The 23,893-nt window shown below is 40.2% G+C and overlaps 1 protein-coding gene across 2 annotated transcripts; it reads left to right on the forward strand.

Annotated features, from left to right (window-relative positions):
• Window positions 1-277: 277 nt before the first annotated feature.
• pik3r6 (phosphoinositide-3-kinase regulatory subunit 6) lies at window positions 278-23,791 on the forward strand. Of its 2 annotated transcripts, none has more exons than XM_023412835.2 (21): window positions 278-374; window positions 11,129-11,213; window positions 11,479-11,583; window positions 11,994-12,085; window positions 12,395-12,463; window positions 12,883-13,015; window positions 13,711-13,780; window positions 13,945-14,149; window positions 14,970-15,117; window positions 15,835-15,921; window positions 17,120-17,357; window positions 17,754-18,038; window positions 18,627-18,726; window positions 19,353-19,481; window positions 20,337-20,444; window positions 20,543-20,645; window positions 20,798-20,859; window positions 21,053-21,143; window positions 21,257-21,318; window positions 21,458-21,564; window positions 21,987-23,791. In XM_023412835.2, the coding sequence occupies exons 2-21, from the start codon at window positions 11,156-11,158 to the stop codon at window positions 22,141-22,143; spliced, it is 2,409 nt and encodes an 802-aa protein (XP_023268603.1). In that variant the 5' UTR covers window positions 278-374; window positions 11,129-11,155; the 3' UTR covers window positions 22,144-23,791. The 2 variants fall into 2 exon arrangements, with proteins under 2 accessions (XP_023268603.1, XP_023268604.1); XM_023412836.2 differs by lacking the exon at window positions 278-374 and adding an exon at window positions 9,727-9,909.
• Window positions 23,792-23,893: the final 102 nt, after the last annotated feature.

Genomic DNA, 23,893 nt, shown 5'->3' on the forward strand with positions numbered 1-23,893 from the left:
GACTTTTACTTTACATTTACATTACATCTATCTATCTATCTATCTATCTATCTATCTATCTATCTATCTATCTATCTATCCATCTATCTATCTATCTATCTATCTATCTATCTATCTATCTATCTATCTATCCTGTAACTGTCTTACATCTGTATATGTGGTGTAAAGACAGTTTATATGGATACGTGTCCTGATTTGTTCCCAGCCTAAGCACCAAGTGACACGCCATTGGTCGGTTGCAGGGGTGGGCGTGGTCTGTGGACTCCTCTGTCAGACAGTTAGCGGGAGCCGAGTGAGGACAAGTGTCACCAACAGAGAGCTGTTAAAGTAATTAAAGTCAGGCCAATGGAGCTGTTTGTACATCTTAACTACAGGTAAGTTTCCACAAAGACAGAAATATTTGTTGTTTTACCAAGTGCAGACATTTTTACTTTGTAGTTTACCGTCTACTTACTCGTGGAGAAAGTTAGTGTCGACAACTATAAATTGTAGCTAGCTGATATTGCAGATGATTAAATGTATGTCAACATTTTAAATGTGTACCATTACCATGTACCTTTAAATCCGTTTAACACAAACCTGGATATTTTATCTGAAGTCGTCATGTGCCTACTGCTCTTCTCTTCTGGGGTTATCTATTTATATTTGAGTGATGTTTTTTGTTATTCCTTATGACTCATATTGGTCTTAATGATGTTTATGTTTTACACTGATTAGCCGCTATCTGATTCTGATTCAACTCACGGCATGCACACTGTATATCTCCCTGTATGCAACTAACGGTTGTTTTAACTATTTCACGTTCATTCATCTATAAAATGTCCAAAAATAGTGAAAACTGCTCATCACACTTCCTTATACCCCAGGGTGACACCGGGCAAAGATATTAAATCTACTATCATGCAAGACAAAGATAAACGTCACATCCTCATAACTAAGAAGCTGGAACTATGGTCTCTTTTACATGTGAGTCAGGCTATTAAAAAAATAAAAAAAATACTTCATGCCCCATGACACGGGAAGACATGGGGGAAGGCGGTTTATTTTTTCCCTCCTGTGATAATAACAAGAGTTTGATAACAGTGCCTGATCTGATTGAAGCCATGGCTCTCTGTTGTGTCTGCTGGAAGTCTAAAAGCACAGCTGTATTTCCTCCAGCTTCCTTGTTTTAGATCTGAGCTTCCTTGTACCACTTAGGGGTTAAGGGGATGCAGGGTGGCTCCAGGGAGTGTATTTCTCTGTTGGTCCCTGTCAAAGTGATCATTTTGTTTGTAAAAATAAACCAATATTCATTCACGAGCGACAACCAAGAGTATGGAAATAATGTCCTTGGCAATAAAGCACTCACAACACTCAGTTGAAACTCTAATGTTGATCACAATTAGACTGGTGATGTCAACTATTGGGTGAGGCTCTTTAGTCAAACGTAAAAAAAACAGTGACATAGTGGTTTAAATATTTAGGCTTGACCGTGGTTCTAGAGAAAATAATGAAGTTGAATAACATTGTAAAAGTATGAGTGATAATCTGTGATTATTATTGAGCTACACATGATGAGAAAAATTACTTACAGTCCACATGCTGTTGAATCTGACCTATGTTGTGATAATGGCCTTATTATTAAACAGTATGATCACCATGACAGTATAACCACAAAGTGAATCATTCATGTACAATCCTGAGATGATGGAAACTCCTACAAGGATATAATACAGCAAAACAACATGTTTTGGATAGTTGTTCAGGTGAGGTGACAACTGGCAACAGTGAACCATAAGGCCCAGGATTACGACTTCTGCTGGAGAGAATGTTTTACTAGGGAGTGAAGGGGTGACTGAACAATGAGTTGGCCAAGTGCAATATCCAAATTGCAGGAGATGTAAGATCCAGATCCAGGTGTGCTTTTCATTAATGCTTTTTATTAATGGAAACAAACTTATAAGCTACCATACAGTGTATAGGTTGGAGAAAAATTAGGATTTCCACATTTACATTAGTTTTCTTCAAATTAGCATGTAACAGAAATCTGAAATGTGTGAATGCCCCTGCAACATTCAGCCATGTGGGTCGTCACTCTGTAGCAAATATCATGACAGTTAAAATATTGGGGTAAGATTCAAGACCTACCAGTTTTTAATGGTAAATGATAGTTAACTTTTAATTGTCAGCTCACACAGCGCAATGTGTTTAAACGCCAGCCCAAAACAGCCAGACAAAATGTATCACCTTTACAGGTTTGTGAAGAATTTACCAAAATGAACCTGAACGTTTTTGCCGTTTAGTCGTTTAAAAATTGATCACAGGATAAAGTGAGAGTTCATCATCCCCTATCGTGTTCTGTCGAAATTTGATCCATAAACTGATTGATGGACTGGGTGTGATTCCACCTCAGGAGGGTTAACATCATGTGTGATCACTGTGACCTTTAGCTACAAAGACCTCTCAGTTCTCTACAAAATATCACCCACTTAAAAGCAAAATTTTGACCTATTTTTCCCTAAGGCATCTTAACACTAAAATAATCTTTGTTCTGTTGTTAATCAGTAGATCAGAAAAATGATGCTGAAATAGTCAGCCCACATGAGGCCACTAGTATCGTAGGGGTCAGACACTCAGTGCATTACACTTGTGTGCTAACAGGAAGTTTTCTGGCACTGACTGGAATGTTGTTGGAGAAACAGTTTGGCAAAGATGAGCGGAGGCATTTTTCGCTGGTGCGTTGATTAGCTGCCGGTTACTACCAGAAAAAAGGTTTTCCTTGCCAGCTTGAAGAGAAACTCGAAGATCATTAATTTGTTTTCAAATATGATTTTAGAGAACAAACTGAGCTAACCTGTGACATGTTGTTGACAATGCTGCAAACTATTTGGTTGGTTTCTCCTGCTCTAGGGAAAACAAATCAATGAACCCATTTGTAGTCCTTTTTCTTTTGCCTTTGGGTTTCAGGGAGTAGTTTATGGCAGTGAGATCAAACAGACTTCACCATTTCTGTAGACAGTGTTGACACAGGACTTGTATACTTCAGCTGAGGCACTGACCATTTTAGCTCAGTCAGATGACCAGATTAATTGAAGCTGTCACTTAGTCATTTGACATGAGGCCTTATAAAAGTGCTCAGTAGAAACCTGCATACCAGTGTTTATAGTCATGCATAAACCACATACAGCGTTTATAATGCACTCTATATCAGTCAGCAGTGTTTCCCACAGAATTAGATTCTATTCGTGGCGGTAGCTGACCGGGGTCAGGGGTGAGTGAGCAAGAGTAGGGCAATGAGGGGCCGAGTGAATCAATGCGCTGCGCACAGCTCTACAATGAAATTCCATTTTTACCAGTTTGAAATAGTAAGACAAAGACTATAAAATCAATATGTGGCGGTCGATGTTGATATTATGGCAGGCCGCCACAAATGAATCAATGTATGGGAAACAATGAGGCGTTAATTAGTATATCGACATAAAACTAATCTAGAACTATTCTAATAATTGGTTAAAGTTCCTCTCCAGACGTGCTACCCAGACTCACGAGGAGTCTGTTGTGACTGGCAACTAGCAGGCATATCAGAACGGTTAGTGTAGTTAGCGTCTTTTATTTGTTTATGTTGTTTGTTAACTTGTAGCTTGCAGTGGCTGACAGTGTTAGTGGTTGTGCTGATGCAAACTCTCGCTCACTGTACTGACAAGGTTTCGGGTTTCACGTTTCCCCACAAGTTGAGTACATTGGTTCCTTAGGTATGTGACATAGGAAACTCTGGCTGTGTGATTTATTTATTTATTTATTTATTTTATGAGACTGTCATTGGTTCACTGCAGTTCCTAGATGGAAATATGCAATCATGGTGTTGACTGTTTATTTCAAACATGATACGTCTTGTATTATATAAAAAACATCACATGGACATATTAACAAGGTTAATAAAAAAGGTTACTTATGAGGATATGCTGTTTTTCTTTGTCTTATATGACAATAATTTAATATCTGTATGATTTCCACTATGGAACAAATAAAACATCCAATTTAAGGTGTCACCCTGAGCTTTAAGTAAGAATGATGAGCAATTTTCCCTACTTTTAGACATTTTATGAATGAATTAATTTGGAATAATTAAATTAGTCATTGGTTGTGCTTTAGTCAGAAGTTTTTCCCTGGAGTACTGGGACCTTGTCAGGCCACGCAACTGCCTGCATTTTCCTGGAAAACCTGACCAACATTTTAAATGACAACCTTTCCCAAAGTTTTAACAAAACACCCTTTATTCAACATACTGCGGCTCCCAAATTGCAGACAGCCACAGAATGTCTTCAGTATGAGCCGCCGCCCGTTTGTTTGTCCTGTGAGGAACATGAAAACAAATGGCAACACTTCTTGGCAACATCTTGTGCCTGTGGGCTCCCTGGAAAGCAGTCTCCATTGTGGCTGAGACTACTTAATGCCGAGTGTGTGTATGTGTATGTGTGTGTGTGTGTGTGTGTGTTTGGGGCTATTTGTGCTGCTGATCATGTCTATGTGACGCATTTGGTACATCCTGTGGTTGTAAGTAGTTGGATCACTTTACACCCTGTGACCTCCTTTGGAAGTTTATCGCTCTGTTACGGCATTGCCTCATCATGCCCACAGTGGCTAAATAAGGTCCTCCGTGTGGTGGGACTGAGGATCTACAGGAATCCTCACATTGGCCGAGTCTTAACACTTTTTTTCTTTTACCTCAGCATGTCTGGAAATTATGTTTTCTTTTCCACACACGTCATGTGCAGAATATCCAGAATATTTGGTTAGAGACTGCGTCCTTTGCTTGAGTGTGTGTTCACAGACACAGAGAGTGAGTTACGAGTCCTACAGGACTGACAGTATCTGGGTATGTGGGCAACTGTACCGTGTTGTTGTCCTGGCACAAGAGGGATTCTGCAGATTTATGGCTAAACAAGTAAACAAGACATCTGATGATTTCACAGCTTCTCTCTGAAGTTTTAACCACAAACAACAAGGCAACAAGCTGTAAGTCACTACTACACCAAACCACTAAATAGCTGATAACCCTACCTTCTGTATAACAAAAACGGTTTGTTATTCATTAATTAGTTTAAGAACATAAATCATTCATGCTCAGTGCATGAGCCCCCCCCCCCCCCCCCCCCCCCACAGCTGTATCTATGGTAACAATGCTGCCTTTGTTCAGTGAGCTGTTTTTTGATAAGAAGGGATTTAGAAGTATTTCATGCATAAAAAATGAATCTAATCACTATTCCAAAACACTGATGGAAATCTCCGCAGTAATGGGTCATATGCACAGTATATACTGTAGGTGCAAAGCTCAGGGAAAGCAGAACAACTGTAGCAAAAACTGACTATAAAGAAAAGCTACTGGTGTTTTTATTTTTGGAAGATTCAGTAGTAAGTCAGTAGGAGCGCATGTGCACTAAATTGCATGCATGTTGTGCATAATGTTCATATGTGCTCATGTGTGACCACAAAGTAGTATGTATAGTATGTGTGTTTATGTATCTGCTGGCATTTGCCTTTATGTTTTAACATAGTATTTCTCCAAAATTCCCTGACTTGATGCATGTTGTCTAATTCAACCTAAACAGCACATCCTCAACAGACCCCTAATGGACCAATTGACCCAACTGTCAACATCATAGACCACACACACACACACACACACACACACACACACACACACACACACCTTCTCGGGAAACCCCTTTATATCTCTGCCACTTCCTATCTGTTTTCCTCTTGCCAGATAGATTTAGCACACTACCCCCAGTGGCTTAAATCTTCACCATGGCTATTCATACTTGTGATTGGATGTTGCAACACCAACTCCAACAGGTTTGGCTTTATTGTGGATAATGTTAAGGAGGAAATAATCCCTAGTCAGTCAGGTAAGGCAGGTTTACACACACATACACGCAGACACACACACATTCATGCACTCAAACACTCACTCACATATTCACCGGTCCAAGAGGACTTCCTCATATTGTCCAGCTTGTTGATGCAGGAAATCACTTTGATTGATGTCCCCTTGTTGCTCACACTGAATAAAATGTTGTCTCTTTTAGGGATTTTATTTGCAACTTTTGCATGTGCGTGTGTTTGTGCATGTATGTCTCAAAGCATTGAGTTGTCTTACCATGGTTATATTGTTTCAGGTTAAAGTCAAAGATATACCATCTGCCTGTTTTGGTAGCAGCAAGTTGACGTGTTGTTTGAGCTGTTTCATTGCTCAAATGTAAATCTTAGCTCTTCCTGAGTTGTTCCCTGGAGAGAAGAAGGTCGGAGCCATTCAGCTTCTCTTTCTCTTCACATTTGCAGTGTCTTATATTCTTGAGAAAGACAAAAAAAAAGATTCATGATGCTGCTTTTGCCATCCGTCATTTAAAACACACTGCACACACATGAATTTCAAGTGCCATCACTCTGCACTTGTTTATCAGGTATTTCTTGCGAGCCACACAGGATAAACTCTGCAGGTAATGTCCCTCCTTTCCCACGTTGTCCAGATCTAGATGTGACAACTGATGAGGCCCAATAGGTTATCATAGACCCTCTGTCATCATAGGTTGGGGATTTCCACTCAAGAAAACAAACATACACACATCCCCACCCCCGCTTTAGCACCTAAGCACCACCTCTTTCTTTTGCTCTATGAACACACTTCCACACATTGCTGTCAGGTCCTTCCTGTTTTGTGAGATGTCTGCAGCGTGCCTGAACGGAAATGAGTGCTCCTGTTTTTATGTTGTGCTGCATTGTGTCAGGCTTCACCTGACGTGATGTGTAGCATCTGCCCACATGTGGAAGGTGTAAATAGATGTTTGGCGTAGCCAAAGCTTGGTTCAGGAACTGATTCACATTAACCGTAAATAGTCAACAGTCATAGAGGAAGTTTGTTTCAGTGGCATGTGGCCTTGGCTGGTACAATAGCATTTCAGGTTGTGCTCTGCTTGTATGCACCTTTCTGGGTAATTTGGCTGGTTCTACTGGCACTTAGAGCAAAAGAAACAATGTGTGCAAATCAAGGAGTGTATTGCACTTCACGCTTTTGGTGCACAACTTACGCATAGACTGTAAATAAAGATGGACGTAGCCTCCGTGACTGTCACCCATAGATATCTGAAGAGCCGTTCCGAAGTTCAGAGTGGGCTGTTCCGTTGTCCCCATCTTGCCAGTACCTGACTCTACCGAACTCTTGGCTAATCCAAAAATGGGCAAAGCGGAGGGGCGTGTGTAGAGCTGAGACTTAGGTGCATGTCGGTTCGTGGCAAGCATACACTCCACCCACCTGTCACTAAAAGCGGCATGCCCTCAATTATGCAGAACTTTAAGCTTTAATAAAATTTGAACGGGTGAGTTATACAAAAATCCCCCCCTACAGTCATCATGAAGGAGGAAATAAGCCGTAGAGACCAAAACTGTTTTTTTTTTTACCAGGCTGTGAAATGTTTATTTCTGCTGTAAAGTTGGGCATTTGAACATTGGAGACTATGGGGATTGACTTGCTTTTGGAACTAGCCTCAAGGGGCCATTCGAAGAAGTGCAGTTTTTGGTACTTCCGTGTTGGCTTCATTGGTTTTACCTTGATTATGATTAATGAACGATTACTTTTATGCTTATTGGTCTCTCTCAAGTGATTAAGCAAATTGGTGGTGTCACCTGTGGTTGCTATCCATGTTGTATGTCACTGACTGGTGGTCGTGACTGATAAGACCCAGTCAGCAGGTGAGTCATTGTTTCCAAAATTCTCCATTTCAGCCTGTCCAGACTACAGCGCAACCCCGTAGTAGTAGCCAGGTGGATGCCAGGCGTAAATATAGCTAGTCAAAACTAAAATGTATTAGTGTGGATGTGGCCTGAGGCTCAGTGCTTGCGTTCGTGTCATCTATATTGCCAGCTTCGCCTTGAACGAATAACTAACTAACGTTAGTTGGACGTGGCGGAGGCACGTGACTGAACATGACATGAGTTGGTATTTTTTTTAAGTGGACAGTTCATGAACGCACTCTTTGGGGGAACTATTAACTGAATTAACTGACATGAGCAAGATGATGTCAGTGAGAGGTTCTAAATGTCACTTTTGATACTCTTTGCCCAGCTCTAGCCTATGGTCATTTTATATCACCTGTTTTTCTTTTGTGTGCAGCTGCAACATGCAGTGCTTTGTGTTAGTGCAGTAAATCATGTTTCTGCCACTCCGCCCAGTATTCACAGTGTGTTTAGCGTGTTCTTGTTTTCACAATTAAAACGTGTTTTCGTTCGATCGATAGTGTATTTTAGATAAGATTCTTTGTGTAGGAAAAGTATGTGGAGTTTGAACAAAAGCTTTATGTTAAACAGTCTGTATTGTGCATAAAGACACATTTTACTTTAAACAACCTTGGGTGGGTACATCATTAATAACTTATTTATTAACATTGTTCAAACATTGTTCAAACCCTCAGAACTTCATTTTAAATTCCAGTTGACTTTAAAATCTACAAAGAAACCAAATATACCAGGTTTAATTACAGGGAAATTGGTGTGAATTATGCAGAAGACACCTGTTGTTCCATTCAGTGTAAAGGTTCAACCATAGAAATGATGTGGTATATTGTAATATTGCATTGAATGTAAGCTTGACATACAGTCAGAAAGCTGTAATGGGGATTTTTTCAGCAAGATTTGTGCAGACTGTGTTTTTTCCAAGCTAGTTGTATTTGGATAGGGTGTGAATGATGTAGTGCATCTATTTTTAAGCCTTTTTCAAAAGAAAAGAAAAAAAAACTTTGGTTGTCGTCTGTCTGTCTGCATCTCTCTCTCTCTCTGTCTAAATATAGAGTGTCATCTGCCCACTCATTCAGACAGAGAGGAAGTGGTGTGTGTATGTATCAGCTCCTTCACTGTATTAACAGTTTATGTTAGAAAGGTAAAAACAGAGTGCAAGTTTATGTTTATGTTATTCTGTGAGAGGGCGAGAGTCCGTTTCTGCACACAACCGTGTTTTGCATGCATGTGTATGTGCATGCTCAGCCACTTCTATATATCAATACAGTCCAGCATGTTTTGTGTTTGTGTTTGTTTGTATCGAAGAGAAACACAATGAAAAGGAAAAGGACACAATCTTTTGAGCAATCATGTACATTACAGACCCCAGATAGAGGACTAAAGATGTAAACAGAGAGATGGGGAGAAGGGGTGGGGGCGGGGGGTAGAGAGATACAGAGTGAATACGCCATAGTCAACCGGAAACTTGTGGTCAAAACGGCAGTGTTCAGCTGCTGAGGCAGCGCTTGTTAACTCGCTGTTTTTGAAAGTGCTGCTTTTCTTAGAGGGATCAAGGCTAAATCCATCACACTAAATCCTTTCATTGTACACATACGGCCTGTGGAATGACCGCCAATGCAGTGTGTGTGTGTGTGTCTGTCTGTGTGTATGTGAGAGAGAGAGAGAGAGAAATAGCAAGAATGAGAGAAATGGACCTGAAAGAGAATAAAATGCTGTGAGTAGAAGTTGAGAAAAGTGAGGACTTGTCATGATTCAGAGTCAGAATACCCAAAATAGAAATGAATCCAAATACGTTCGGCCTTGAACCAAATAAACACAACTCAAACAGCTCATGACTATTTGACACACTCCAACACAAGCACATCCAAACTCTCTCTCTCTTTTAAACTCCCCCTTGAAAGCTACTGACACACACACACAGTGCTTTTCCCCGCCGCTACCTGACTCGTACCCGCTCATAAGAGGAAATGCAGTCAGCAATGAATCGCCGTCCTCACTTGCTTGTGGCTCACTCTCGCTCTCCCCCTCTCTCACGCACTCGTTCTCATTCTCTCACTCTGTCACACACATGTTAGTTTCAGTACAGAGAGCAGTGTGTGTGGATGTAAGAGACTTGCAGGACTGTTGGTACGGAGCAGGGTAAGCGTTTGTGATATTATGTTATTACTTTACACCTGTTACACTCTGACTGGTTAAAGTTAGTGCGACATTGATGAGGAGTCCGAACTAACACCTGTAACTTAACTTACAGGTTAAGTTACAGGTGTTAGTTCGGACATATTGATTTAATATAAGAAGTTATCTTACTCATTCCATAAAGCATTATCATTTGTTTTCAGCCTGTTTCGGTCTTTTTTTCTTTGACTCCGGGTTCTTAAAAAGTTGTAAAGCGTCTCTGGTGTTTCTTTTGCACTCAGGTTTTGATCAGCTTCATTAGTTATTTATTTGTGCAGAAGCGGCTCCATAAGGATGATCTAATGGTCCGTGTATTGAGAGTAGAGTTGTTTTTTAAGAAGTTGGCCCCAAAAGGAGCAAAGCGTGAAAATAAATCTGCCCCTCTCTGGATTTACAAGAAGCAGCCTGTTTATATACAAATGCTACAGGAAATGCTAAGTGCCTTGGGCACTTAAAGATTAATGTTTGTTGTGGTTTTCACTGTCTCACATTTCATTCATGTTGCAAATATTATTTTTATCATTGAAGGATCTGAAAATAACTAAGAAGATTTGGCCAAATTTCTTGATGAATTTGTGAAGTGGAAGTGTAAGAGGTGACTCAGACCTGTGTGGGACCTGGGATTAAATGAGTGGTTTGAGAGCTGAAGGAAGTTGAAGTTATTTATAGGAACATTTTTTAACACAGTTGAGGAGGGTTAGTGTCGGTCCACTGCACCTTCTTCCACCTGTTGATCATCAGTAGGTGTCAGTAGGTGTGCGTATATATATATATATATGTGTGTGTGTGTGTGTGTGTGTGTGTGTGTGTGTGTGTGTGTGTGTAGGTAATTGTGTGGCTAGATTTTGAGCATTGAACTTTTAGCTTTGTCCCTCAGCAGTAATTATACAGGGTTAGGTTTAGAGATGTCAAGATGACGCATGTAAGTAGAGGTGCTATTAGCATTGTCAGGTTCCCTGAACAGAGAAGCAAGTTTTAAATAGCCTCATTCAACTTATCTGTGTAATTTTACACTCTACTGTCAGCAAGCAGTCATTAAAAAAAAAAAAAAAAAGAAAACTGCAATTGCTCACCACATTTACTGAGAGCTGCCATAAGTCGGCAGAGTGAGAGGCTGCATTTAACATCGGACATGAGAGAATATGAGTGACATTTCCTCTCTGTGTCTTCTTCCTGATTACAGTTGATAGACCCATGATGCATGTGAGACATGACCAACAAGGCCCCTTGGGATAACTCGAGCAGAATGTGCAGCATGGAGCCAACAGGTACATACAGCACATAAACTCACACTGTGCTCAGTGATACAAATATGTACATAAAAATGAATTATGTGGTACATAGAGTTGCGTTCACAGACTTTTGGTGACCTCTACGGCTTTAAAATGTATTTATTCTCTGTCAAACAAGTAGAAAGCATCATCGGTTTTTCCAGGCCAGTCTGTGTTCATTTCAAAAGACAATTTGATCGTGGGTTTAATTTTTAGCAAAACCTTTTCATATTCAGACTTCAATACTCGACTTTACTTTCAGCTGGCTGCTCCCCCACAGTTCCAGAGCCAGAGCTGTACCGCAGCATCCAGGCTGTGCTGCCCAGGGAAGCTGACAACCAGCAGCCCATAGACTGTTTCAACAAAGGTACAATATAATCTGCTACACAACACTGAAGCAAAGTATTAAGATATTTTTTTTTCTTCTTAAAACTCATGTGGTTTTATCAGCTTTTGCTGGAAAATAAGAGATCTTACAAACATTAAACAACTTCACTTGTCTTTATGATAAAGACATTTCACAAAGTGACAACAGCAAAAACACCAACTTCATGGTGTTTATTTTATTGTTCAACTGAAGCCAGGCTGTTAGTGTTAATCATACTTTGGAATATTTATGTGTCAGCAGTATGAGGGCTATGTGCAGTTGTTAGTCATCAGACATATCTTGGATTAGCAGTGTAATGGAGAAAAATGTGACACATTTAGCAAGGTTGTGCTTAGTGCTGTGGAAATCTTACATCTATTAATGGCTGGTCTGCTTCTCTGTGTATACAGGCATGCTGAGATGGACGCTTCATAAGAAGGTTCAAAACAATCCTGCCAACAGCTTATCTCTGGTGTGGGTGCTGATAAAGGAGCTGGAGAAGGTACTCTGCAGTGGTATTGTTGGCACTTAAAAACACTTCTTTTTTTTTTCTTAAGTTTCCCTTATCAAAAAGATAGCAAACATGTGCCCCCCTGTAGGTTTTTTTTATTTGCTCACTCTTTTCACAGAGGAAGGTAGCTAGATTCACACTAATTTAAATTTTATTGTTGATTGGAATTGAATTTACTTACAATGAACATCATCCATTTACTTTTACTTATACTAAAGTTCTGCAATGCAGAGTCCTCTGTCGGTCTTCTGTCAAGGACATGCAGGTCGATCCCTGACATAGCGTCTGTTTTCTCTGCAGGCTGAGAGATGGGACTCTCGCAAATGCATCATCCCTCTGCTCCACACTCTCATGTATGCCATCATCCAGGTACAGTATTTCTACCACATTGTTGCACTGTGAAAAGCTGCCTCAGACTTACCTGTTCATACTTTTTAACACTATTAGTTGAACGCATACATGGGATTTTTATTTATTTATATAAGTTTCCAGGACATTATGAACTTTCTGTAATTTTATTCTATGCCTGAAAATTATGTGTCTATTGCTTCAAGAAATATCAGCATTATTAGTGCAAATGGAACCGAACAGTAGGAGAACTTTGTTTTTATTCCAGGAACAAATGTTAACAAGGAAGTGGACACCTGAAATGATGGCATTTAGGCTTGTGCATAGTTTACCCTCATATTTGAACAACAGCGGTGTGATAATTACCAGGAACATTTTATGTGCCTTTCTCTCCAGTATTAATTATAATCTGTGTGTGTATGTGTTTATTCATATTCCAGACAGCCTACATTCCAGATGAGCTGTACAAGCGGGTTTACGACTTTTGTAAGAGACTCCTGACCTACCCTCATCCCTATTGCACCGTAGGACTCAGCTACACAAGACAGATAAAAAGTGAACGCTCCATCCCAGGTAGTATTCATCTACAGAGCAAAGCTGCTCAATAAGTTTCATCCTAAAGCAATTGTCTTTACATTTATTATATATTTTTCTATTGTATTTGCACTCATTGCTATATTGGTCATTTTATGTAGTGACTAGCATTGATGTCCATCTCTGCTGCCGTCCTTTCTCCATCAACAAAAGAAATTAAAGCCTGGTGTTGCTTTGACAAATAGCTAAACACCCAACTTGGATGTGGCTCAACAAGGAAGAGATTAGTCATGACAGTGTTATTCATTTACAGGCCTTTTGTCATGATGTTGTGATCGTATGCTGTCATTTCCTACAGTAGACTAATCATTCTGACGGGTCAATCAAAACCTTAGTTATCTCTTATTCATACTGTTGCCAGTGGAATTATTTGCTTTGTGTCTTAACCCAGTTCCCAGTAGGAACAACAAAGGCAGACCACACATGCTTTGTAATTTTAAAAAATACCTCTACCTAACTCTAAGAGAAAAACTACATTCAACCAAAGTGAAAACAATGATAGAAGAAATAATATGAGCCAAACCTAACAAACCTGAATCTGCCCTGCAGGCTCCTGCACCAAGAGGCTGCATGAAAAATGATATTATGCTTGCTTTAATGTTGAATGACCTGTCCATTCATTGCCAATTAATCTGTATGATGATGATGTCATTAAATGCCAATTTGATCCACAGGTCTGATGTACCAGAGGATGGTCACAGCAGAGCAGAGACTAAAAAATGAGCACTATCCCTTCCAGGAGAGGTAAGTCATAAATTAATCATGTATTCCACATGTGTGAGTGCAATAAAAACTTCAAGAAAGAAATTGAAGATTTGTAAAGGTTTATTTTATTTCCACATACGGCTGCATGTAGTCAAACTCCCTTCCCTGTCAAACACCGAAGTCTGTCATGTAAATCCCTGCAGGGTTTTTGTCTTGGCTGATCCAGAGGTCTTCTCTGGTTCCCTGGGACAAGTCCTGCTGGGTGATATTGAGGCGTCAGCTTCAGCTTCAGCTTCAGGTGGATTTCTAAGTCCTCTAGATCTCATGCGCAGTGTGGTCCAACACTCGATCCAGGCTGCTTTGGGATCAGAACAATGCCATGGGTCGAAACTGTCTCAGGCCCTGAAGGTGAGTGAACCTGTACATTACTGTTTGGTTGTTACTGCCTTCTATTGTCAGTTCTCTAGTTGTCTTCTGTGGTCGCTGCAGTGTACGGCCCTTTATAGCTGTTTTTTGTCACTGCGATTATATTTTGTTGCTTTGTGAGTCTTGTTTTGTTCAGTTGGCCCATTCTACTGTCTGATAAACTCACAAAGTTTTGTGAACTGTGAATGACCAGAATTGTGATAGTAGAGGAAAAACAGTTGCATGTCTTCTCAGAATGGATCCATGTCATGTAGTCAATGGTCTGAAGATGTTGTAATATGGCCGGAAATAAAGTTTTCTGATGAATGTACTTACGTACAAATGCGAAGAAAGTGTCGTGTCACATTGCTTCTCTAGTCTCTTAAAGTCTGTTACAAATTCTTCTTTTTTTTTTTCAGTTGATTTCACAATTTTCACATTAAAATCATGTCTAGAGTGTTCTGGGAGATTTTAACTGACTACAAATACTTATCAGAATGACTCATGAGCTTAAGAGTAGCGTTTTTCAGTTTTTGCTCCTGGATTAAAAACAGTTGAGGACACCCTGCCCCACATGTAAGTGTCATGTGAAACATCCTGAGCCAAAGCCTGCTATCTGTTGAGCTGCATGGTGGATGTGTCTCCTGGCACTCGTCCTAAAGTAACACCTCAGCAGGACACACACAAAGGCAGACATACGCACACGTAACTGGCCCCTCACCTCTTTGCTATTAATACACAGTTTGTATGTATTTATATTCCTGTGTGTGTGTGTGTGTGTGTGTGTTTGTTCACCCACATGCGTTTGTGTGTTTCGGTACAGGACATGGGTCAAGACGTTGAGCCGTACTTTCAGGAAGTGTTGACGACTCTAGAGCAGAGCGTGGAGGAGGGCGGCAGAGGGGAGAGGGGAGCGCTGAGAAGCCGACTTCAGCAGCTGTACAGCGAGATCGTCACTGACACAGTCTCAGGTAGGAGCTCTCTGAAAAGGAAATACAGCAAAGCAATGCAAGGCAAAGTTTTTCTAGGGCAGGACTGCGCTGTCTGAGCCATAAATCAACTTAGAAAAACTTCATCAGCTAAACATCAATGAAAGGGGAAAACCACAAGAACCACGGTTACGTCTGGTTATCTTATAGATTAGTCGAGTAGAAAAATATAACAGCAAGAGACAAGATGACGACGTTACTGTGCAGAGACATTTGTGAATCCTACAGGCCTCTCACTCGCTCATACATTGGTTGTAAGTATAGGAAGTTGTTTTGATTATTGAAACATGTCAAATTAATAATGAGAAATTACATGTTGCAACTCACAAATTTGATGACACAATTTGTCCTGACTACTCAGCTCATACTCAGCCTACCTGAGCCACTGACTTTGCTTCTATCCACCGATTTCTTCCATGGCCAAATTAGTCAAGTCACATGTCTGTATTTTTAAAATTTTCCGGATATCTATTTCCATGACATCCACTTTTTTGCCCGATACTATTGTGTCAGGAACCCATCCGATGAACCTGCTCTGCCCTCATCGCAGCTGGGGGACCGAAGGATGGACATAGGAGTGTTGACATAGAGGAAGTCGTGGGGGTGGGGTGGGTTGGCTTTGTTTTGAGTGTCATTGTGACAGTTTTGGTCTCTTCCTCTCTCTCTTCCCCTGTGTATGTGTGTGTGTGTGCATTGCAGAGCCATTGTCCAGTGGACCACTGTGTGACTGCCCCCTTCCTAACCCAGAGATGAGCTTCCACCTGTGGACGGAGGACCTGGATATCTGTGAGTGGCTCTGGACACTGTGGGGGGTCTAGAGGAAGTTGTTACTACAAATCATTCAAACTGAGGCTGAAACTGGAATTATTTACTCTAAACTGAACTGAATAAACTGAAGGAATAAGGGAACAATGCACCGATAATTTCTGTCTTTTCCAACTTATTTTGTTATTTGGTAGCAAAAATATTTTCTGTGGTGATCAAAAGCATCACGAGTAAAAGCTGTTTTTTCCGGAGAACTGCTATTTTGCTCAGATGTTCAACAATCATTCAGGTAGAAATCTTTTATAAGCAGTCTCATCGGATGATTAGCATGGAACTCAGTACAGCTCAATTGCAGCATGGGGCTTTTGAGAGTCATTCTGAAATGTGTTGGAAATGACTGAAGATTAAGTATGGTGCACTATGAAGGTACAAAGATCATTAAAAAGTGAAGTCTAACAATTAGCACTCTGTTACAGTGTGAGAATATCTGAGATTCCTTTAAGTTGCACTCAGTTTATCAGAGCTGGACTCACTTAATGTAACAAATTGATTTAAACTGAACAGATTTCATTTGAATCAATGGAGCCGTGAAACTAACTGTGACTAAGACGCACATGTATATATTTGTGGCACTTTCTTTATATTCTCAGAATAGGATATCCAGTAAAGGTGTAAATTATCATAGTTGAACACGCAGCGATTTTCACTTACTCACGTGATGCCCTGCGGTTATACTGTACAATAGCACACTGTTTGCAGTAAGTACAGGACAGTGATTATTGCCTACGTACGCTGTGCAGTGCTGCATTAACAAGCGTTAAATGTTGAGTGATCACAAGGCAGGCGCTTGCACTCCATCCCTTCACTCCATCCCTTCAGGATTATAAATAGATTCTTCAGATGGAAGCAGTGCAGAAATCTTTAATGATTAAAGACCTTTTTTCCCTTCACCGTTTTTTGTGTACGCTGTAGCTCCATAACAAAACATTTGCACATAGCAGAAAACTATTTTCTGTCTGGTCAGTCATAAGTCTGCATGGAAAGTATGCTTGTGCTTTTGTTCTAAGTCTAGATGATATACGACAACTGTAAATAAACAGAGAAAGAGGAGCTGAGACAGTTATTGAAAGGAGAAAGAATTTGCCTCTGCTGTGTCTTTGTGTCTCTGAGTGTGAACCTCAGAATACTTGTAAATGATGAATGTTAAAAATGTTGACAGGGCGAGAGTTGGCCAAGTGGTTTCGATCCAGCTCCATGTCGGAGCAGTTCAACCTCAATCAGGAGCAGGAGGACTTTGACCTGGGTGAGTCGCCCAGCGACCTGATGCCGTCTGACATGACTCGCTTCTCCGTCATGTCCAATGATAGTGGCATTGAAAGAGACCTTCCCCCCAGCACAGATCCCTCCCCATCTCTGGACACTCCCAGCATGAGTACATCATGGGAACAATGCAAAAGGTAATACCTATTCTTCTTCTTCTTCTTCTTCTTCTTCTTCTTCTTCTTCTTCTTCTTCATCTTCTTATTCTTATTCTTATTCTTATTCTTATTCTTCTCATCATTATTATTATTTTGCTTGTATTAAAGGCCCACTGCTAGTTTTGTGTAGTTCACTTAGTGATTTATTTATTTAAAATTAAAGTACTGTGGGTAATCCTCAAGAGCATTTACTGTAGGTCACTTGACTACTCAAGGAAATTCTTACTCAAAGATTCAAGTCATTTGCTGAACTTGAAAACGTCAGCAATGCCTGTCAGGGGATCTTTTACATCACTTGTTTTGGTTTCCATGCTTTACATCATTTAAAAATGATTAGGACCCCGAGCATGACAGTAAACTTTCTCCTTCTCCCAGTGAGCAAGAGTCGGGAAAGCTGTCACGGCGTGGAGGAATCAAGATGAAACCGTCTGTGAAGGACAGCATGGTGCTGATGCAGGATACCCTCGAGGACCACGCAAGCCTCGGAGGAGGAAGTGGAGGGAGGGGAGGAAGAAGAGGGGCGACTCTGCAGAGGCGGGCAGGAAGCAGCGCCATGCAGAACCCATTCACTAAACAGCAGAGACACTTTACTGCCAGAATAGTCGCTATGGGGGACGACAGGGTGCTGGGCCGCCTGGCCAAGGCCTACTACTTCTTCAGGTGAGGGGTCCGTCATTTGACATGATGTAATCACAGGATGGATAAGCTGCTTTTGACAGCAGCTGGAGGGTATGATGGTGGCGGCACAAGCTTTGGGACCTGATATGTTTGTGACTGAGTTGTAAAAATGTATTGCCTCCATTCATTGTTTGCCTCTGCAATCTGTAACTCAACCTTCAGATTTATGATTATGATTTATATCCCTTTATTACACTGTACTGTAGTAGTTTTACAGACATGGTGTCAAGCCAAGTTATAATGCACTGTTTGCATTATAATGACATGAAAAATATTGAAACTAGTGTAACACAGAGAATTTATATGAAGTTTATATGAAAATTATGGTGTAAATGATTTTGTCACAGTAGGTTAAACTTGTTTTGTTTTGTATTGTATGAAGATTACCATTCAGGTACAACTGGAGAACTGTCTAATCACCACCTTACATTCTTTCCTTCTGAACCGGGAAGTTGAACAGTACAGTTCCTTATGTTGAAATCCAAAACCTTTTTGTCAGGATAATCAAACTGCTCCATCAAGCGTGCACACACTTTGTGCTTCTCACGAATCTCTGGTTTGCTTTTGCAGGAAAAGGGAAGCGCGGAGGCTTTTTCTTACAATGAAAGTCAACCTCCAGTTTTACTACATCCCTGTTTGCAAGGCTCCAACTCACATCTCCTCTGTCAAGGTAAAGCAGCTTCCTCTTGTCAACAAACCACTGACCTATTGAGTGAAAGTCAACACACTTCTAGAGATAACAAGACAAATGGCCTCTGTTGTAGTAGAGGGTCAGTATGTGGAAAAACCCTGCTACAATGTTGTCATTGTTTGTTTATTTTCAGCGATAATCTGATGATGCTGCATAGAAATGCTCAATAATCAAGTAATGAGATTCCAACACATTGAATTTGGCTCCATTTCAACTCCACTGGAGAACAGTCGTTTAGTTATGTCATTAACACAATAGCCGCGATTAAACAAACTTCATGCATAATGAAAATGAAGATGGGATAAAATTAGACATTAGATTCTAAAAATATCAGGAGCTTGGCAGTTTTGCTTTAGCATTTTATTGAACATGAAGTTCATGAGTACAAAACTTGAATTTCCTTTCCTGGTATGCTATTATAAAACAGCCAGATTCTGTGTTATTTGTGATTATTGTGATTATTTTTCATTCTAATAATCAGTTTGTAGTTATTGTCAGAAAACGTAAAAGGGAGAAAGCTTTCCAAAGTGCCTCATTCCCTCTCTGCTGTCGTTTTGCCAGATGTGATGAATGCTTGGTTCCACTTTCATGTTCCTTTTTTGTAGGAAAACCATCCCAGCAATCAGTTCAAGGGGAATCCCTGCACTCTTGGTTCCTACTTGAGCATGGTGGACCCGTGGTACAACTGTAACATCAAGAGTTTAGGCTCCATGATCCCCAAACTGGCTAAGATGGTATGATACAACTCAAAACAAATATATCAATGTTTTTGTGTGACTGACTGAGAGAGAAGAACAATTCACACACAACATGGACACCGTGGACACTTGATTCTCTTTAATTTGAATAGTTGAACGCTGTCTTACAGGATGCACTGTGGTGCACCGTGTCTTCCAGACATGCTTCGAAAATGTCATTACATCACAGCACCCCATTCAGTCAAGTAGCAACTGTTCTCAGTTTAAATTGAAACACAGGAAGTTGCATAACATCTTTTACTGCGAGCAAAATAAATATGTTGATTTCACCGAAAACCACAGCGTCAGTGAGCCGAAGTCATGAAGACACTGTACTGACTCTGTAAGCTTAAACAGGACAAAACAATAAAATTACTATGAAACTGGAAAAAATACTGTATGCTGACGCGATGATGACTGTGTTACATTTCATTGCTTTAGGTCTGTTCTCTTTATGAGAATTCATGGAAAAAGGTTGTTTTGTTCTAGAAAGTGTTGAGCACTCTGGTCCTTCCCTTCAGTTTCTCTCAATACTCAACTAGATTGAATGTGATTTCTAATGCAAAGCTCAATGCTGTATTTTTTGGATGGGTTATTTATATGGCACATAAAGGATGAAGTAAAGTTCAGTAAGTAAAGTAAAGCTCAGCCTTAAACTTTAAGTCACATAAAACTTACACAAGAGTAAACAAAAGAGTAAAAATAAACCTGAGCTGTTAGGCAAATTACCAAGCACTGTTGACCTTTTAGTGACTCATTATATTCGGTTGATATAACCCAAGTGTGACCAAAATGAAGTGGCTACAACGTCAAGCGGAAAGGTTAATTTTACGTGACTTCTGTCATCCATAGCAACAGGCAAACACAGGGAGGCCAAAAGACCCCTTCATCTCTGATGTCATTTCCTACTATGTCCGTACGGGCCAGCAGCCTGTTTATTTCAGCATCTACTTTGTTAAGGTAATATGATATATTTTATGTATAGATTTTGGTTTCTTAGATGTGAGAGCATTTTTCAAATATCAATTGGTTTTTACATGTTGCTTGTTTCTCTTTAGCTCACATTCACCAGCATGACGAAGGATCCTGTGGAAGATGTGTTCCTCACCCATCTGGAGATGGAGTTTCCTGAGTTCAGACAGATCTCAGCATCAGTTAGAGGTGAATTGGGTATACATTTACATACATTTTTTTATCCAATGTTTCCTTTCATTTTTAATTCATGTAAACAGCTTTGCATGTATGTGCGCGTACACCTGCCTGCCTATATCTGTGCACAACAAAGTTTAACTACATGCCTGTTTCTCACACAGATAAACCTAGGAAGAGCTCAGGGGAGGTACCTGGAGCTGTTGTCTCGATGAATTACAAAAAGGTACGTTTATTTTTTATTTATTTTTTTTAGATCCATTATTTTTTATTATATTACTGTCATGGGGTTATCAGCATAGCAAAATGTGTTATGAATTATTGGAAGAATTCCTCACAAATTCTGTGTGTGTGTGTGCGTGTGTGTGTGTGTGTGTGTGTGTGTGTGTGTGTGTGTGTGTGTGTGTGTGTGTGTCCAGGTGACATTAAGTGGCCGTGACATTGACAAAGGAATCTCATTTAGGACTTCAGGCTGTCAGATCAATGCTATTCCCTCCAGTGAAGCAGAAGGTTCAGTATTATCTCTAACACACTCAGTATTTCATACTTTTTTTTCATTTTGATATACTATGATTGTGTCTTACTCTCATGCAATTTTTTTTTCCTCTGCTTTCCTGTCATAGATCTGAACTGTTTGACGCTGACATTGAATGAGTCTCTAACCAAAACTAAAAACAGCAGTGTGGTGAGTCTAAACAGTACCTCTTACATTGTTGAGTTCTTAAATTATCCTCACAAAGATGCATTATGGTAAAACAACTCATAGAATGTAAATGGTTCATATAACAATAATTCCTTTTACCCTCTTATCTTTAAATTCTCAGGAGTCAAAGATTCGGACCAGCAACATCAAGATTCGCACTTTGGAGAGTCGATCTTTCACCGTCACACTGGACAGAGATTGTCGCAGGACCTACAGAGATCTGCAGAGGTAAGAGAGACTAAAGAGACCTCAGCTGTACTGTACGTGACTTAATTTATTTTTATGCCACTGAGTAAAGGTCGTACTGAAGGTTTGGTGTTTCATTAGTCAGAGAAATGATCAATGACCATCATTGCCATCAAAGCACCAGTCGATCAAAGAGAGCTCCAATTAATTAACACCTCTCTTGGACACAAGTGTGGCAGCCGTGGTGGATTTTAAAGTGGAACCCTACAGTTTGAGATTGAAATTGTTCTGTCGGGGTCTTGTATGTGCCACAGCTTGATTTGCAGTTGTTTTTTTAAGAAGAAAAATCTGAAAGTACAAGTAGCTTATAAGGCTATTCAAATCTGAAAGTCTTGGTGAATCTGTACAGAAGCTTCTGTGCAACACAAACTGATGGCTCTATTTCGAACATGTTTGTGTTGTAGCATCGAGATTGCCCCGTGTCTTGATCCCGGATACTGTGTCCAGAAAACCATGAGGTCCAAATTCAAGGTGGGAGAGGACAAAAACCCGGGACTGAGCAAATACATGAGCAAAGGACTTCCTTTACCAATCAACACATTTGCTGGAATCATCAACTGACAGGATGGAGTAACAGGAACTTGAGAATTAAGACCATCCACGCTCTGTTTTGATAGCAGGAATGGTCGTTGCTTCTGTGATAACAGAAGTCCAGCTTGACACAGGAAGAGACAAAATCATGTTTGAATCATACTGAGCTGCTCCTGAAACCAAACAGTTTTAGCTCTGACTGACTGAAAGCAACAAATACACCACATACTGTGCTGGTGTCAACTCTTGCAGGTGATGAAAAAAACATTCAGCTGCGTTAACAGTAACAGAAACAAAGTTTTATCACACTGCAGGGTATGACTGAACTCTTAACATTGTTTCGCTTTGCATACTTTAAGACAGTCAGTCAGTATATGCAGATTGGAATAATGCAATAAGAACAATATTGCAAGTGACACTGGAGAGACTGGCAGGGAAAAACAAGTAAGCAAAGATGTGCACATGTATACAGCGAGAGATTTCGGGACTACTGATAATTAGATCACTAGTCTTGACATTATCATTAAAACTTTGCAGGCGGTCTGGAAAATCACAAAGTCACTGCTTAGTGAAGCAGATTTGAAGGGTTGATCGTAACAGTTACTTTACTTCATAGATACACTACCTTTGACTGTCTCCTTGACATACGAACGCACACACACACACACACACACACGCACACACACACACACAGTATACACAAAAGAATATTGACACACCCACTTGGCCTGTCAGCTATCAATACATTCAGATTGTTCAAAGACTGGTACGATGACAGCTGACAGTCCACTGATGCCTTCGTCTAAGCTGAATAATTCAAATAACTTTTTATTCCTGTACCTGTTACATATTGTAAGCTGTTATAAAGGTGCAAATGATTGACGTTATCCTTGGGTTTAGTGTTTTGGCTAGAACCACACTATGTTGAGTGCAGAAGCTAGAACCACGGGCAATGTCAGATATTACTACAGAACAGAAGTGGCTTTTATGTTTTACAGTATCAGACAGATGAGGATAATGCACGGGCCAAGCTACAGATGATAGCTGTTAGACTTCAGACTGGTAACTTTCTCTTCAGACCCTCTGTGTACTAACCAGAATTGCAAGACTGGTCTTGTTTCATGCTTGATATTATGCAAGACATAGACGTGAGCTTGGGGACACAAAAACGAAACTTGCACTAATTCCAGTAAGCGTCTCACACGTGTCAGCTTTTAGGTGTGAAAATCACATGTCATAAGTATGAAAACTTTCCCATACCACACAGTCATATCTAAATTTAAGACGACCATCCATGGAACAGATAAAGGTTTTGGTGTTTTTTTTTTTTTTTTTGTACTACATACTTATACTATAAGTACTATATCCAAAAATAGCTCAGGAGCCTATTTTGATGCAACCTCTGTGATCAGGGATGATCTCCAGGCCAACAGCTTCAGGAACTGGAAGTGATGTGTTATTGGGTGCATAACATAAAATCATCAGTGTGTTTGTGTGTGTGTGTGTGTGTTTGTGGGAGTGAGAGTCAGTGTGTCTCCTGATCTGGCAGGGTAATGAGTTCATGAGTTGGAAATTCAGTCAGTGTTGCACATTATTTTCATGTTCTGTTATATGTAAAGAGAATGCCATTATAAATCAAAATACAGTTGTGTAAATAAATGATTATGTTTTGTAAAAATGGTCTTTGTGTTTTATGATAAACGTGGCAAAAATCTGCTTGAATCAGCGACCCCTGAGCTGACCGAGACTAGGAAGTGTTTTTGCTTTGAAGCACCACAGT

This window comes from Seriola lalandi, unplaced genomic scaffold (assembly GCF_002814215.2).
Source record: "Seriola lalandi dorsalis isolate HSWRI2012SDOR001 ecotype SW California unplaced genomic scaffold, Sedor1 jcf7180002054487, whole genome shotgun sequence".
NCBI lineage: Eukaryota > Metazoa > Chordata > Actinopteri > Carangiformes > Carangidae > Seriola > Seriola lalandi.

Excerpts from the sequence above, each read along its gene's own strand:
- pik3r6 (XM_023412835.2), top strand. The coding sequence starts at position 11,156 with ATGACCAACAAGGCCCCTTGGGATAACTCGAGCAGAATGTGCAGCATG. Across the intron at positions 15,922-17,119 it reads GACGGAGGACCTGGATATCT|GGCGAGAGTTGGCCAAGTGG; the intron begins GTGAGTGGCTCT and ends AAATGTTGACAG. Across the intron at positions 21,144-21,256 it reads TCCCTCCAGTGAAGCAGAAG|ATCTGAACTGTTTGACGCTG; the intron begins GTTCAGTATTAT and ends TTCCTGTCATAG.